This window comes from Penicillium waksmanii (assembly GCF_028829765.1).
Source record: "Penicillium waksmanii strain IBT 27052 chromosome Unknown utg000005l:1.0-5232799.0:1.0-5237142.0, whole genome shotgun sequence".
Lineage (NCBI taxonomy): Eukaryota > Fungi > Ascomycota > Eurotiomycetes > Eurotiales > Aspergillaceae > Penicillium > Penicillium waksmanii.
In genome coordinates, this window is record NW_026643252.1 from 3,802,128 (window position 1) to 3,817,546 (window position 15,419).

General features: G+C 46.4%; 5 protein-coding genes across 5 annotated transcripts; 3 read left to right on the forward strand and 2 right to left on the reverse strand.

Moving 5' to 3' along the window:
- Positions 1-28: 28 nt before the first annotated feature.
- On the reverse strand, positions 29-1,682 carry N7481_006329 (putative MFS transporter; the record flags this gene model as incomplete). Its single annotated transcript, XM_057265548.1, has 3 exons — positions 29-588; positions 634-1,331; positions 1,390-1,682. The coding sequence occupies 3 exons, from the start codon at positions 1,680-1,682 to the stop codon at positions 29-31; spliced, it is 1,551 nt and encodes a 516-aa protein (XP_057123268.1).
- Positions 1,683-2,665: 983 nt separating this feature from the next.
- N7481_006330 (uncharacterized protein) lies at positions 2,666-3,306 on the forward strand (the record flags this gene model as incomplete). Its single annotated transcript, XM_057265549.1, has 2 exons — positions 2,666-2,782; positions 2,923-3,306. 2 exons carry the CDS (start codon positions 2,666-2,668, stop codon positions 3,304-3,306), a joined length of 501 nt encoding a protein of 166 aa, XP_057123269.1.
- Positions 3,307-4,849: 1,543 nt separating this feature from the next.
- On the forward strand, positions 4,850-6,351 carry N7481_006331 (uncharacterized protein; the record flags this gene model as incomplete). The annotated part of the gene is made up of 6 exons (XM_057265550.1): positions 4,850-5,005; positions 5,077-5,206; positions 5,267-5,390; positions 5,455-5,476; positions 5,533-5,965; positions 6,032-6,351. 6 exons carry the CDS (start codon positions 4,850-4,852, stop codon positions 6,349-6,351), a joined length of 1,185 nt encoding a protein of 394 aa, XP_057123270.1.
- Positions 6,352-7,180: 829 nt separating this feature from the next.
- Positions 7,181-8,819, reverse strand: N7481_006332 (ATP-dependent RNA helicase eIF4A; the record flags this gene model as incomplete). The annotated part of the gene is made up of 6 exons (XM_057265551.1): positions 7,181-7,215; positions 7,287-7,923; positions 7,999-8,357; positions 8,420-8,488; positions 8,567-8,641; positions 8,780-8,819. 6 exons carry the CDS (start codon positions 8,817-8,819, stop codon positions 7,181-7,183), a joined length of 1,215 nt encoding a protein of 404 aa, XP_057123271.1.
- A 1,839-nt stretch (positions 8,820-10,658) lies between these two features.
- Positions 10,659-12,818, forward strand: N7481_006333 (DUF726 domain protein; the record flags this gene model as incomplete). Its single annotated transcript, XM_057265552.1, has 1 exon — positions 10,659-12,818. One exon carries the CDS (start codon positions 10,659-10,661, stop codon positions 12,816-12,818), a length of 2,160 nt encoding a protein of 719 aa, XP_057123272.1.
- Positions 12,819-15,419: the final 2,601 nt, after the last annotated feature.

The following is a 15,419-nucleotide window of genomic DNA, read 5'->3' on the forward strand; positions in this document are numbered from 1 at the left end:
AACTATTGGAGTCCGATGATCTATGGACCTAATTATTCTTTCCAAAAACCATGCGACCCTGCCAGTGTCGCAGTCGTTTCCCATACATCTGGAGAAATGCCATGAAGAACACCGAAACAAACGTGATAGCGGCCTGGATCCCCAACGCCTTGGCTGGCCCAAGACGTGTGACCCAATCAATCTGAATATAGGTTGCCATAAATCCAGCCCAGTTGCGACTGGCTGTAACCCATGCGCCGACCTCGCCCGATCCCTCGGGGTAGCAGTCAAGGAGATACGCGTTGATCGCAGTGGTAACGATCATCACACCAACGCATTGCAAGGCAGCGAATACTGCAATGATCATATAATGCCATTGTCTTTCAAATGCAAACCCCAGTACTATGAGGCTGACACAGCAAATTATTGTCGCAGGGTAGGTAATGATCAGTCGGGCTTCGGGGTCGAGTCTGCCGGAGTGACGCTTTGAATAGTATCGACCAACTGCGTCGTGGAGGAAGTGGCCGATAAACCAACCAAGCAGAACACCAACGATGCCGAAAAAGTAGAAGTATCCTGGGAGAGTTCGAAGGTTGTCAGTTTTGATATCTGAAGTATGAATATCTTATTGTCAGGGTGAATGAATCTACATACCGATTTCTCTCGTGGAGAATTTATAGATACTGCTTAACCAGATCCCAATGGTAGTGTTGACTCCAATTACCCAGGCAAAGTTCAAAAAGTAGTATATCAGGATCGTTAAGACTGGGATCTTTGTAACGGCAACGACTGGACGAGCCATACACTGGACAAAACTTCTTCGCGGAGCTTTGGCCTGTTGTATTCCGAACAGGCGGGTGAAGAAAGTACCACGAGAGCTCGGAGGTGCCTTTCTATCAAACAATGTCTCGTCCAAGAATAGGATCAAAATCAATCCCACGCCAGATAGGATCGTGCATACCCAAAATGCCCATCGCCAGCTGACATCTGTCACAATGAAACAGGTGATCAGAGGGCCGAGGTAAGGACTGAGAATGATAGAAAATTCAACGTAATTGATGACCTGTGGGTGTTGATGGAAGAAGAAAAGATCCTTAATCCACATCAAAGCACCACCTTGGCCTACACTGCAGAAGAACCCGTTGATTATGCGAGCTGCGAGGTATGATCGAAAGCTTGTGGCTGCTGCAGACCACACACACGTTCCCAGCATGACACATTGAAAGAATAAAATGACTGGCCAACGGCCAAAGTAGCTTGCTAGTGGAACAACGAAAAGCCCGCAAGCTCCAATCGTGAATAAGTTGCCCACCACTGCCCGTTGTACTGTGGCTTGAGCGAGCTGCCATTGCCTTCAATATCTGGTTATTGAGTGTACATGATTTCCGATTGGATGCTTCGACGACTTACATGGATTGAGGGATGACGGTGATTATGGCTGTTCCTCCAGTATAGTCTGCCAGCAGAGCAATGTAGGCAACAATCGCAATGATGGCCCACTTCTTACCACCGCTCCAGTTCAAAGGATCGTCGGGTGTGTCTAAGGGTTGAGGTATTAGAACGTAACGCCCGTCCGGGCTGGTCTTCAGCCTGGCTGCATTGTCAGCATAGCGACTAGGATCGACGATGTAGCCCTCGAGGGCTTCGGATTCCTCGTCGATCTCCGTAGTATTGAGATAGCCGGGCTGTTTTTCTTCGACCATTTTCGCTTGCGAGGACGTTATAGAAAACTCCGGGGAAGCAGAAACGCAGCAGAAGAAAGGATGGAAAGGCAAGTCAAAAAAAGCGGAGGCCAAATGTCTGTCCCACAAGCCTTGCCAGCAGGGGTGAAATGTTGTGTTTCGTTTTCGTTACCAGCTTCTTTTTACACGCCATGTAACCACTGCATTAAACTAAAGAGGTTGTGCCCGGTCCCATCGGGCTCATACATTGCAGCGCCTTTTGATGGGACATAAGGACATGAAACACCGCATCCTGGCTCACAAGCTGATTGCTGATCTCTTTCCTGTCTAATTTAGGTGTTGCATTGATAAATCTCCACCATTGAAAGTACATACTGGATTTCCACTATCACAAGCGAAGCCAAGGATGCTTGAACGAATCCTTCGGGACTTTTCGACAGGGCTCTTCGAATTAATTTGTAGTACTCCGTGCGGAATGAAGCAATCCCCTTACAAAGTACGGAGTACGTGTACCTATTAACATCGCATCTCAAACAGCGGACGATACCGACTTTGACTCGGGCGGGCTAGGGGCAATGTCCGCCTCGCATTAGCATATGGGGGCTGCCTTCCGGGGACGAACCAAGGTCCAACACCCCATCAATTCGCAGACCTGATCCACTGCCCTAAGAGCGCTAAGCAAGGCTAGGCGGAGGCGATTGACCGGGGGCGGGCCGTTGGCTTAATATTTTTGACTTTGGTGGTGGAGCCACAGCGAGCGCCATCGGATCCCCGTGTTGCCCCGGTATGAGGTGCTCACAAGGCCACTGTAACACAAGCAGTCCTGACCTGTTGGATATGTCCCAAGGATCTGTTTTTGACTAGGATTCGAAATGGATTTAGGGGAAGTTGGAAACCAGTCTCTAAATATGGAAGTGAACAGGCATGATTCGAGAGCCTGTTCATTCACAGGAAAACACCCACCTAATGTTTTCAAACAGCTTGACTGATTCGACATTATTACAATGACAGATACATCGAGAGTCACCTATGGTGGCAATGGGCCCTTGGTCCTAGGGGTGACCTGGGCAGAGATGGGTCTGGCGCTCATCCTTATCATTCTTCGAGCGAAAACCGCTTCCGTATGTCCGCCAGGCCAACTATCCTCTGGGATATTTGGGTTAAGATGGGATTTTGTCTGGGTGATAATGGCGTTTGTATGTGGTATCCTACTTATTCCGCATATTCATTACCTACAGAGTAACGGAACTAATCATGATAGGCCGTCGCCCTGGCGGTTCAAAGCAGCATCACCGTGAGCGTTCGATATGGACTTGGGAATCATCAAGACTTGCTTTTGAAAAATGACCTTGTGAAGACAAATCTCTGGAGCTGGATTGCACAGGTTCTTGCCATTCTCGATCTAGTGATTGCCCGGATAGCCGTCATTGCCTTCTTACTCTCCATTCAAGGAAGAACAATGTACAAGAGTAGATATCTCTTGTATTTTGTAGGCGCAATCCAGGCACTCATCAATATTATCGAGATTGGACTGATATTTAAGCAATGCACACCGGTGGAAAAGCTGTGGGATTCTGATATTCCCGGGACATGCGACCAAGTGGTGATATGTTCCCAGGTCGGGTTTGCGCAAGGCAGTATGTGATATTCCTCGGCCAGGACTCGGGATAAATAGTACTGACACAGATAGGCATTGGAGCAGCAGCAGACTTTTTTCTGGCATTTTATCCAATTATTATCATTGGAAGACTCCAACTAATGAAACTTTCGACGAAGATCGGGCTTTGTCTAATTATGGGAGGTGGATTGATGTAAGACGCGCGTTTCAACATGGGAGTCCGGACTTTGCTGAACACTTCATATCATAGTGCAGGAATCGCTGGAATTAATAAGACCATTGCGATCTCATCCATCACCCACGCCGATGATCTGACATATGCTATCGCCAGACTCGACACCTGGGTTTTGACTGAAATGTGGTTTATCATCATATTTGGATCTATACCTGTTCTTCGACCATTTTTCATTCGATTTACACAAGACATCAAAGTTGCAACAGGGAGCTCTTCAAAGAGCAAAGAAAATAGTCATGCGTATGGGAGGGAAAGCCGAAGCCAACGAGAGTCTTGGATACAATTGAGCGATGATCCTCAAGCCAACTTTACACCACATGGATCCGCAGTCGCAAGTGCATCTCACAATACAGACCATATACAAAGGGGAGCCAGCGGGCCTACTGGGAGGCATATACTGGTTACAAGGGATACAAGCGTGGTCTCGCAGAGATTGTGAAATGGCGGATAGCCCTATTTAGGTATAGCACGGGAAACTCAGGATTGCTATTTATTCGTACAAATTCTCGCCAAATAATCAGGCGCGAAAATATATTTAAAATCGAATCTTAAAATATCGGCGGAATAATGAAGCCGTTCGATTACCTGCTGACTTGAATTCAGCCTCGTTATTCCATGCAGATTGGTAAATGTTGGTTGGCGAAAAGCAGATTGCAGGCCAGAGCTAGTGACACCCTAAGCAACGCCCACGCGCAGGATATCGAATGGCTTAGACAGAGGATTGTTTCAGATAAGCATTGTGACTATTTTATAGAGAGAGTATCGACGCAGTATTAATTGCGAGGTTAATTCTGTATTTAATACCAAAATACGCTCGTTTCTAGTGTCTTTTAATCCTTGGAGATGCATGAAACCGTCACTTGTTAACTTTATTAGGTCGTAACGCATGTGTCAGAAAAGTACTCAAATATACGGCGAGTACGTTCTGAAAACATTCTACTGCCCAGAAATAATTTCTCACACAAATGCGTGATTGAATGACAAGACATGCCCAACACTTCGTCGCCATTGACCTGGTAAAGGAATCATATTGGCCGAGAGAGAAACCATCTCCACAGGCAATATCCTATACAGATGGGTTCATCAATTGGTCGGCTGTCGCCGATAAAGAATTTACTATTTTAAATTAGATTTGAATGGACCGGTCGGGTATTGCCCCGCGGTCACCATGGGATGCGATCCTTTGGAAGGAAAGCATTATTAGATCAATAGCTACCCCGCCTATTCCAGTTCTGCCCTTAATTAAATTCGCAAGCTTCCAATGAATCGTTCCCTGTTACTCATTCGAAAAATCCCGATTTCCCTTCCTTTTCATACCTACTGCCCATCTTCCTAATGTCGATCTCAGAAGCGCTTGCACAAGTTCAAAAACTTGCTGCGGCCGAGGAAGCGGGCGATAAAGATGCACACGCCAATCTTCTCAAGGCAATTCGTGAGCTGCAGTTGGCTGCCGAAACGCCGCTGGAGACAACATCACGATTCAATTTCCAGGTGAGTGAAGTCTGCTAATAACGCTTCGGAATTGGAGAGTTAACGTTACTAATTATTACCTTAACCGCCAGATCATGCAAAACATATCTATTCGCGTCGCTATTGAAAACCGATTTCTTCATGTTATTGTCGAAAGGAATGGCCAATCTATATCTGCTGGCGAAATTGCCAAGGAGACGTCGTCCGATCTTCTTTTGACAGGTGGGTAAAAAACCCAGAGAAGGAAAGAAGAAAGAAAGACCATGCTGACTATTTTATTAGTCCGTGTCATGCGCGTCTTGACCGCTATTGGACTATGCGATGAAGTCGGCAATGAGCAATATGCTGCGAATGATAAAACACGATTCAAGATTCTTCCGGGGTCAATTGCAGCTGAAAAGCACCAGTAAGCCCAGGCAATAAAGGGAACCATGAAGATCAATTTGCCAACCAACTAACACCTTTCCCAGCTTTGACCTAGATTTTGGAATGGTGAGGCATCGAATGCAGAATCATGTCACAGTGCATCGAATATTAACAACAAACAGGGCGGCAAACTTGTGGAATACATGCGCGGCCCAGGCATCCAGCAATTCGCAGACGAACCTGATGCTATCACGCTTTTCAAGTACGCCCATGGCACAGATGTGATTTTTGGCCTTCTAGAAAAAAATCCAGAGCAGAAGAAAGCATTCGATGATTACATGGCTGCGCGTCGTATCGATGACATGCCTCAATGGTTTGAAATCTACCCTGCGGCAGAAAAGCTCCGAGATCTCCATCCAGGACCTAATGCTACACTTATGGTTGACGTCGGGGGTGGCCCTGGCCAGGAGCTTGCAAGATTCAAGGAGCATTATCCGGAGATACCGGGACGGTTTGTTCTCCAAGATTTGCCCTTGACTCTCGAACGCATTGAAAAGCTTCCTGGTGGGATTGAGTCAATGGAGTACGATTTCTTTACTCCCCAGCCTGTGAAAGGTATGTCCCTGTCATGATGACCTACCAGATTGAACTGATGCTGATACTGACCTCATTGGGCCTTAGGCGCTCGGCTTTATTTCCTTCGCGACGTCTTGCACAACTGGTCTGACGCCAAAAGCGCCCAAATTCTATCCCGAATAGTCGAGGCCATGGACCCTGAATATTCAACACTGTTGATTGATGATTATGTCCTTCCTGACACTGATGCTGAGCTCCGGGCTGCAGAGATGGATATTCTCATGTGGCTGCACACTGCGGGATTGGAGAGAACCGTGTCCCAGTGGAAGAATCTCTTTGATACGGTCGGTCTAGATCTAGTTCAAGTTTGGAGTTCTAGCCGTGGAAACGAGTCAGTTATTGAAGCTAGAGTACGTCGTTTGTAATTTTTCATAAAGGAAATTAAAATTGAGAGTAAAATATTGATCTACAGAGTTTAATATTGCCTTTTCTTCCACATTGTTTACAGTGTGTCCAGTACCAGATACAATAGATAGTAGTCTATATTACTTATCTATCTATAAACTACATATGGGCCTACTTATTATAATATTTAACCTATTAGCTACTACTCTCTACTTAATACTCCGTAATACCCTTAAGAGAAGCCGATAAACAACAATATTCATAGACTCCTTAGTAGTAGCTCTGGCGTGATGTATATCATATTATCATGCGATGTCTAGGGCCTCATTGTTCACATAAAAGCAATATTTCTGGTAGGATATGGAGGTCAAAGGCACCACACATTCAAAACTTACTATTTGAAGGCCCTCATTGAATATATGGAGCAAAGGGGAGTATTTTAAAACTACAATAACATTACGAGCTGTGTCATGAGCAGCTCTATACGGAAGAAAACCAGGGACTTGTCAAAAAATAAAATTGCACAAAATTAACAATTTGTTGAGCGTGTCATTCAATCAATATTCATTTCTGCCGGCAAGATTACCCCAACCATTGACGAATACTCTATCTGCTAGTGAAATAACCCCTCCTAAGGTCAAAGGTGCTGAACCAATCATAATTCGTTGGCTGCTAGGTGTGGCTATGGGAGGCCGAATTTTGTCAGAACCTGTTCAGCAAATGTCAGGGATTTAATGGTTACTATTTTGAAAGAACCAGTATGCGAAACTGCAAGGATGTCAAAAACATGCATTTCTCACCGCAACTCACCTTTGGAATGTTATTGGCGACTGCAATCGTAATCGGCATTCAGGCATTAGGTGGCTGAGAGCTACGGATGATGTCTGTTGAAGCATGAGCTTAGTATACACTAATACTTCATATATGACCGCATTTAAAAAGCAAATACACATACCAGAAATGTTCTCGGGCATATCATCTATTTGGGCGCCGTAAAGCCGTTTAATGACAGGTATCGAATCGATGTCATCGGGAGTAATGAAGTTAATGGCGACACCCTTGCTACCTAAGCAACCACCACGACCAATACGGCGAATATAGTTCTCAGGGTTCGCGGGGAGACCGTAGTTGATGACCAGAGACACTTGGAAATCAATATCGCGGTCAAGAAGGTCAGTAGTGATCAGGGCACGGGAAGTTCCAGAGATGAACTCCTTCATGATACCATCGCGCTGGGACTGCTTCATATCACCGTATATAGCAGAGACAGAGAAGTCACGGGTGGTCAGGTTGTGGGTGAGCCAGTCGACCTTGTGGGCGTCGCAGAAAATGACAACCTGGGTGATAGGAACGACCTCATAGAGATCGGTCAGAGTGTCAAGCTTCCATTCCTCCCTTTGAAGAGCAATGTAAAACTGCTTAATATCTTCCAGCGGAAGTTCCTCGTTTCTGACTAGGAGTATGGCGGGATTACGCATGAACTCAGTGGTAACCTCAAGTACATCCTGGGGTATGGTCGCAGAGTGTAGGACAAACTGAGTACACTTAGGAAGGAGATGCAAGATTGTGTGAACTTGATCCGTGAAACCCCTCTAAAATATTGTCAGGCATTTGTTCCTTATCCTATCTAATATACTGGGGGGGAGGGGTCTTTGGACCAAACTTACAGACAACATCTCATCAGCCTCATCAAGGATAAAAAGTTTTATCTCCTTAGTTTGGAAGGTCTGGCGCTGCATTAGGTCGTAGATACGACCTGGAGTACCAACAACAAGCTGAGGGCCCCGGCGAAGGGCTTCCATATCATCATGAATGGAAGTACCACCGATACAAGCACAGCACTCGATGTCCATGAATCCACTGATGCCGATAGCATCTCTACGAATCTGCAGGGCCATTTCACGAGTATGGGCAACAATCAGACACTGGCAGGCCTTGACACGGGGGTCGATCTTCTGTAGAGCGGAGATAGAGAAAGTAGTGGTTTTTCCAGCGTCAAACTGGGCCTGAGCAATGACGTCTCTGTCTGAAGTATGTTATTAATGCTGCCTTGAGAGCCCTGTGACCGTGGATTGAGGAGATACTTACCATTGATAATGGGCATGATGGCACGTTGCTGGATTGCGAAGGGGCGCTTGAAACCACAGGAACGGATACCTGGAGAACGAGACATATGATCGTCAGAACATCTGATCATCATAATTCCACAAGTGATGGAGAAATTTTGTCACATACCGCGAAGTAGGTCAGGCTTCAGGTTCATAGCTTCGAAAGAATCGGTGACCTCGTCGTAATTGGATTGTAGCTCGGCTATAAATTTGGAAACCCTTTTGTTCAGATCATATTCTGGTGTTTTGACATTGAGAGGCGTAAGAACCCCGCCCCCCCACCAAAAACGAAAACTACCGACGCACGGCGAAAACAGGGAGAATATTTAAATCAACATACAGTAATGGGCATCCTCCAATCCCTTGCCGTTGGAAGCCATGGTTGTGAGGGTTGTGTTTGATCACAGGCACGTCGGTGATAGATTGAAGATGGCGGGGGTTCAGTAAGTGTAACGTGTTTTTAATAGTATTTTTGAGGTATTTTAAATTGACCAGACTTGCACCTCTTTCTTTATGTACAATGCTCTAGATGACGTGGAGCAAACCACTTAAGCCCTAAGCCACGTGTGGTTTGTTGAGCAGATTTTGTCGGAACAGCAGACAGGTGGGTACCCGGAAGAGGGAGGGTGTGCTGTGCGAATGCATTGACATCAATATCAGCCGACACAAGAGCTAATATCGAGTTAGTCTGGGTAGACCGAACCTTTCATTGTCCATCGAGATTTAGGGTTCATGTAGTAGCGAATCGCAATCGTTCTGTGACTCAAACAAACCACAAGAACAAGCGGAGGTGTGGGATACTTCAGCCAGCCATGTTACAAAAGGTGGGGCGATAAATTATCAAACCCGACATTGATGGGTTCGAACTGCCAAGTGGAAAGATTCCCGAATCTGAAAGCGAATAACATTGCTGATTCAGCGTTTCGCAAGACGCCCCTCACCAAGAAGTTCTTCCGTCCCAAGATCGTCACTGCTGCATGACGACACACACCTGGGCACTAACCTCTCAGATACTATATAAACCGTAAATCACCTCCGAACAGGCACCCATCTCGATAAGTTCTCAGCATTTGAAGATAAATTATACTCTCTAAACGCTAGTACTACTATTACATCATGAGCCAGGTTCGACTTTCCTGAAGTCCAAGTTTTCATCATCCTGAACAATACTGACAGCTATCTAGGGGGTAATGATCAGATTTGAGGGCCCTGAAGATTGGGTGGGACAGAGAGAATCGGTCGACATGTGAGCGCAAAATGACAAAAAATATGTTTTTGTTTCCAAGGGCGCTGCTGACATACCTTGAAGGATTTTGGAAAAGTACACCGGAACGTCGCAGTATCCTTCTACGAAGACCTTTCCCCCGATGATAATGGGTGCAGAGTATGTATATTCTTTAAATTTCGAGACGATTATCTGACATGAACGATGCAGACTCAATAAAGATGCTATTGACGAGTTGAATGCATTGCATGGAGTCATCGTGCATGTTTTAGGTGATGAATAGTGCATATCATTCATCTAAGATACGCCGTTGATCGCATAGGCGGACAGAGATCATGCCGGCGCTCAGATATCTTCGCTACGTATATATCAACTGATTCTGTAGCAATTATAGAGGGTCTTTGTGTAACTCTTCGTGTTTGTGAGTAATCTATGGGATGGTAAGCCCCTATACAGCAACCGTGTAGTTATCTGGCGCATATATGCACATAATGGCAACAACCTTGGATCCTAGTACTAGTAGTAAGGTGTACTAGTAGGTAATACACACTGCTTGTATTGTATACTATAGAAACTTTGTTCCTCGTTTTCTATATTGACCCGCAGACCGATAGTAAATCTGGTTTGTCACATCCGGATTTATGAACGTAGACTACTGTTAATAGAAATTTATAGTTAAAGGTCCGAGATTTTATAGACGATAGTCTTAAAATTAGCGTTTTGATGACTATCAAGTTGTCATACAGACATTCTTGGATATTAACTTGATAACAAAGGCCCTTCCCGGTTAAAAGCTAGGTCTGACATTGCTCTTGAATGCATTTGGAGATAAGTTCTGCCTGAGGCCAAAAAGAGCCTCGGCCCCCAGCCAAGATTCAAGAAGCATCGCCCCTCCTCCTCTCGACACTCCCCCAATCCTTGCGACCACAGAGGAAAATAACCAGAAAACGAAAAGATCGATGAGAAATTGAACTCTCTATGGTTTCAAAACATCATGTTTAAAAATCTGAAAGAGAAACATGCGGGCTTGTTCGAGTCGAAAAAACCGGAGGACTCCAAGAGCAATGACGGACAGGATCTGACGTCAATTCTCGACCGGTCGCAACGTGCCGACCTCACCGTGTTGGTCGCTGAAATTGCTGAATCCATGCGCGTTGGCCTTCTAGAGGTCTTTGAGAATCCTCAAAAGATATCTCAAAATGATACTCCCCCAAGTCGAACCCCGGTTCGCGAGGAGAGTGATGAGTCCGCGCTATCACTACCTCCGAGGCCTCAGGGTACTTCACCTTCGGACAAGGCAGTGAAGCGAAAGCCAGCCCCAACCCCTGAAAAGGCGGCATTCCCACCCCGCGCTAGAGAAGCAGCACTGTCCCAATTCGAAGACTGGCGAGATGCTGTATTGCTACGGATTGGCGAAGTCGTCAATAAAGATGCCGAGAATGAAGAACAGCGACAGAGCAGCCCACTCCCGGAAGAGTCGGAAAGTCTTCAATTGAACGAAGATTCGAAAAGGAAAGAGAAATTACGCGAGATCTACCATCCCATGGAAACACCTTTGCTTCATCTTCCGAAGTCGACCAGATTACTTATTCTACACTCACTTCTCCTGTTGTTGCTCAGTCTAAAGCATTATAGCGCCCATTCCCGGGTTCTGCTACTTCATGTCTCATCCAGTCTCGACATTGACGTCGATATACTAAACGAAGATGAGGTTAAGGTTGCCCGGGGCCTTCTAGATACTGCATTGGCCCTTGCTTCGGAGCCCGATGCTAAACCACAGCCCAAGAAACCAGACGGTTCCCGGAAATGGAAGGTCGGAATCGCCTCGGTTGCAGGTGCTGCTCTGATAGGCATAACTGGTGGCCTTGCTGCGCCATTGGTAGCTGCTGGACTTGGAACGATCATGGGTGGACTGGGACTTGGCGCGACTGCGGCTGCTGGTTACCTGGGTGCCCTGGCTGGCAGCGGTGTTGTTGTCGGCGGTCTTTTTGGTGCCTATGGAGGACGCATGACTGGTCGCATGATGGACAACTATGCGCGTGAAGTTGACGACTTTGCTTTCATTCCGATTCGAGGATCGCGCAAGCGGACGGAGAAGGAAACCGAATCTGCGAAACAGGATCATCGACTTCGGGTCACTATTGGAGTCACTGGATGGCTTAAGGAAGAAGAAAATTTTGTAGTCCCTTGGCGAGTAATTGGGGCGAACTCTGAAGTGTTTGCGCTACGCTGGGAGACGCAACCCTTGCTGAAACTTGGAAATGCGATCTCTGCGCTTGTCACCAGTGCAGCATGGTCTGTTGCCGGGCGAGAGGTTTTGGCCCGCACTGTTTTCTCAACCATCATGAGTGCTGTGATGCTTCCTCTTGGTCTGTTGAAGGTTGCTGGCATTGTTGACAACCCATTTAGCGTTGCCAAATCCCGGGCCGATAAAGCGGGCGAAGTCCTAGCTGATGCCTTGATTGACAAAGTGCAAGGCGAGCGACCTGTCACTTTGATCGGATACTCTTTAGGATCACGTTTGATTTTCTCTTGTCTCCAAAGTTTGGCAAAAAGAGGCGCGTATGGCTTGGTTGAGAATGTCATTTTGATGGGTTCTCCAACTCCATCAAATGGTGAGCATTGGCGCCGCATTCGCAGCGTCGTGAGTGGGCGAGTTGTCAATGCTTTCTCGGAAAATGACAATGTACTGGCCTTCCTTTATCGAACGAGCAGTCTTCAGCTTGGAATTGCCGGGCTACAGCCTGTCGAAAACGTACCAGGCGTTGAGAACATTGACGTGAGCGATATGATCAGCGGCCATCTCCGATATCAATTCTTGCTTGGAAAGATCATTTCTTCAATTGGACTCCAAGATCTTGATATGCGCGAGATTAAACGTGAGGAGGCTGCTCTGGCAGTGGAGGATGAGAAACTGGATCAGGAAAGAATCCAAAATGAGCGCGAAGCGGGTGTGAAAGACCGCAATTCATCGACTGCCAACGAGACCCTCAATAGCCAGGACGGATTCGGAGAAGAGACGCGAATGAAAGACCAAGTCGAGAGCCAAACTGAAGAACATGTGACGAATCATCGAATTCAAATGATGGACCTGGACGATGCGGATTATTCTTCTCCGCTAGTTGATCAGACTGGAAAGCATTCTGCGCTGTAAGGAAGCACCGGTGTTTTGATATGTTCAATTATCGTGATGAGAATGCCTCTGAGCGTTGGAACACAATATAAACGAAAGCCAAAACAAGAAATACAATTAAATACTATCTGCCGCAATACTAAGCCCTTTGCCAGGCCCAAACCAGAGCCACCTTGAACAGAAATCTAAATATGGCATGAAAATTATAAAAAGAATTCGACAAACGCAACACAATCACACGGCCGCTCCGACCGGAGCATCGGCAGGGTCTTCTGCTGCTGCATGGGCGTCAATTTTCTTAAAATTGTTGAAGTGGCTGAGGCAGAAAGCGATTCCCGCCGCAGCGATCGAAATGGCGTAAGCGACCTTGAGACCTGTCATATACGCAGGCAAAATAGCAGTCATTTGCTCATCTGTCAAGACGTCTCGCAGCTCACACCAGTTGAGACCACTAAGGCTGAGTTGATGCTCAGCGCGGTTGAGGCAAGTTTGATGATAATCTGGTCGACGAAAGCAACTTATGCTGCAGCCACGAAAGCCGCAGCCTTTTTATAACTTGCTTATCATTTCGAAAATCATGTATTATAAATGTTGCCTAATTTGAGCATGTCCCCGGCGGAGTTTTTTCAGACGGTTGTCCGGACAGAGGAACGAAGAAGTAAGCAGACTGGCCCACCGCAGCATTTTCCGGCGGCCGATGCTACTTTTAAACTCCCAGTCAATTTTCGCATTATTTCCGAAGTCGAAATCATCATCCGCTTCGTATTTCACCCAAGATGTAAGATGTAATAGTCTAAATACAGAGGAACGTTCGTCCGCTGCATGTTGCATTTCAGCGGTCAAATGATATCCGCCGGGTCAGCTTCCTCGAGAATTCTCCGCCGGCGGTCCAATCTGATCTCGGACTTGCTTTGTTGACCTCCCATCATCTTTTACGGCCTTCACAGCCAAAACACCGAGATTGACGGGCGGATGGACTTAATTTATCCATGAAAATGGATATGGAATACGAGACAGTTGCCGAATCAGAGGCGAAGCGGAGGAGGATCCCGCAAAGAGACTAAGAGTTGCTGCGAGTGCAAAAAGCGCAAGATGCAATGTGTATATGCAGACTCCGGCTCTTCAAGCGATGCTCAAGCCTTCTGTTTATGCTGCCAGCAGCGAGGGTCTAAATGCATCAGCCAGGGGTTTGAGTTTGTTGGTGGAAGAGAGAATGCAGGAAACCTCGAGAGCAAAGACCAACACCACGCGAGGAGTAAGGATAAAATCGTGTTGGGAGGGTTGAGGCTTTGGTTGAGTAGTTAATCAAAAATTCAAGTTTACCATACAAAAACATATGGGGAGTGGATAGACGCCGAATCAGCCTGTCCTTAGTGGTAAGATACCACTTCTCAGATCGACACAACAGCCCACCAGCTCTAAAGTCTTCCAGTTCATCTTGCTCTTCGATCAATACTGGATAGTCCATCGGCCGATGATGCTGCTCGGCGGCTATAAGAAGAAATTGGAATAGCTGCGTTAGCTCAGATTCTCATTGCTGACAAAACCAACATCTTCGGACTGGATGCGACGGCAGCAACTATTGCAATTATTGGGATGAATAAGGAAAACTGCATTGTTCACGCAACTCACTTGCTATTGGAACACGATGGTCCCGTGGATGCTGGCTGGCTAGCAGACTCACCTTCACGACAACAGCGTATCCAGCAACTAACTCCACAATTTTCCTGATCCGCGGTTAGAGAAACGGATGCGACTGATATCATACATATTTTGGATGATCATGACGGCACGTATTCCCACTATGCGCCGGACAAAAATGTACTAGTTGATCTTCTTATACATGGAAACCCCCAAAAACCTTGCAGGTCCCGGTCCTTCCACAGTTTGGAAGATTTTGCTGCCAGCCCTCGAGATAATGAAAATGGGTGTTTTACTGTAGTCCGAATAGGGCGCTTTCTCCGTCCCCATTTGAAGAAAACCATTGTAAACCTTGGAAAATATATACCAACCTCTCAAACTTTGAAGTTAGTAGTACTAGTAGAACTTCGCCCAGATTAGCAAATTTGCTCAGGTGCTTTGACTCTAACAATACTAATTAACCTATATACGTAGAGAGAAGTTGGGATCACGTTGAAAGTTAATCCTTCTAACGAATGCATCACTCGTGAGATCGGGACTTACCCACTTTGCGGGCGGAGCGCAGTACGGCCCCAGTCTTGTACATATCAGACAAGGGATGTCGCCAATAGGAGGCCATCGGATGAATAGTGCTCCGTAAAATGTGCCGTGCTAGTCCAAAAAGAAGTAAAAGTATAACCTAAGCCCCACGCCACAACCACCAACCTCATATTTCCCGCGTTTCACGATGCCCCTCAGAGGATTATACTCCGTACTCCGAGTCCGTAGGGCGCTACGAGGAAGATACACATCCAGATCCCTTCCGTGTCCGAACATTGATCGGGTAAAAGGGCCCCCGTGGCGGATTATTTTTAGACTATCAAGGCTGACATGCCATCGCACTCTTCAAGATAAATAATACTTAATGTCCTGAGCTAATAAATCCAGACCAAAGACTACACCACTTCACTATTTCCTAGCTCCTTGAATTGATTACATCGG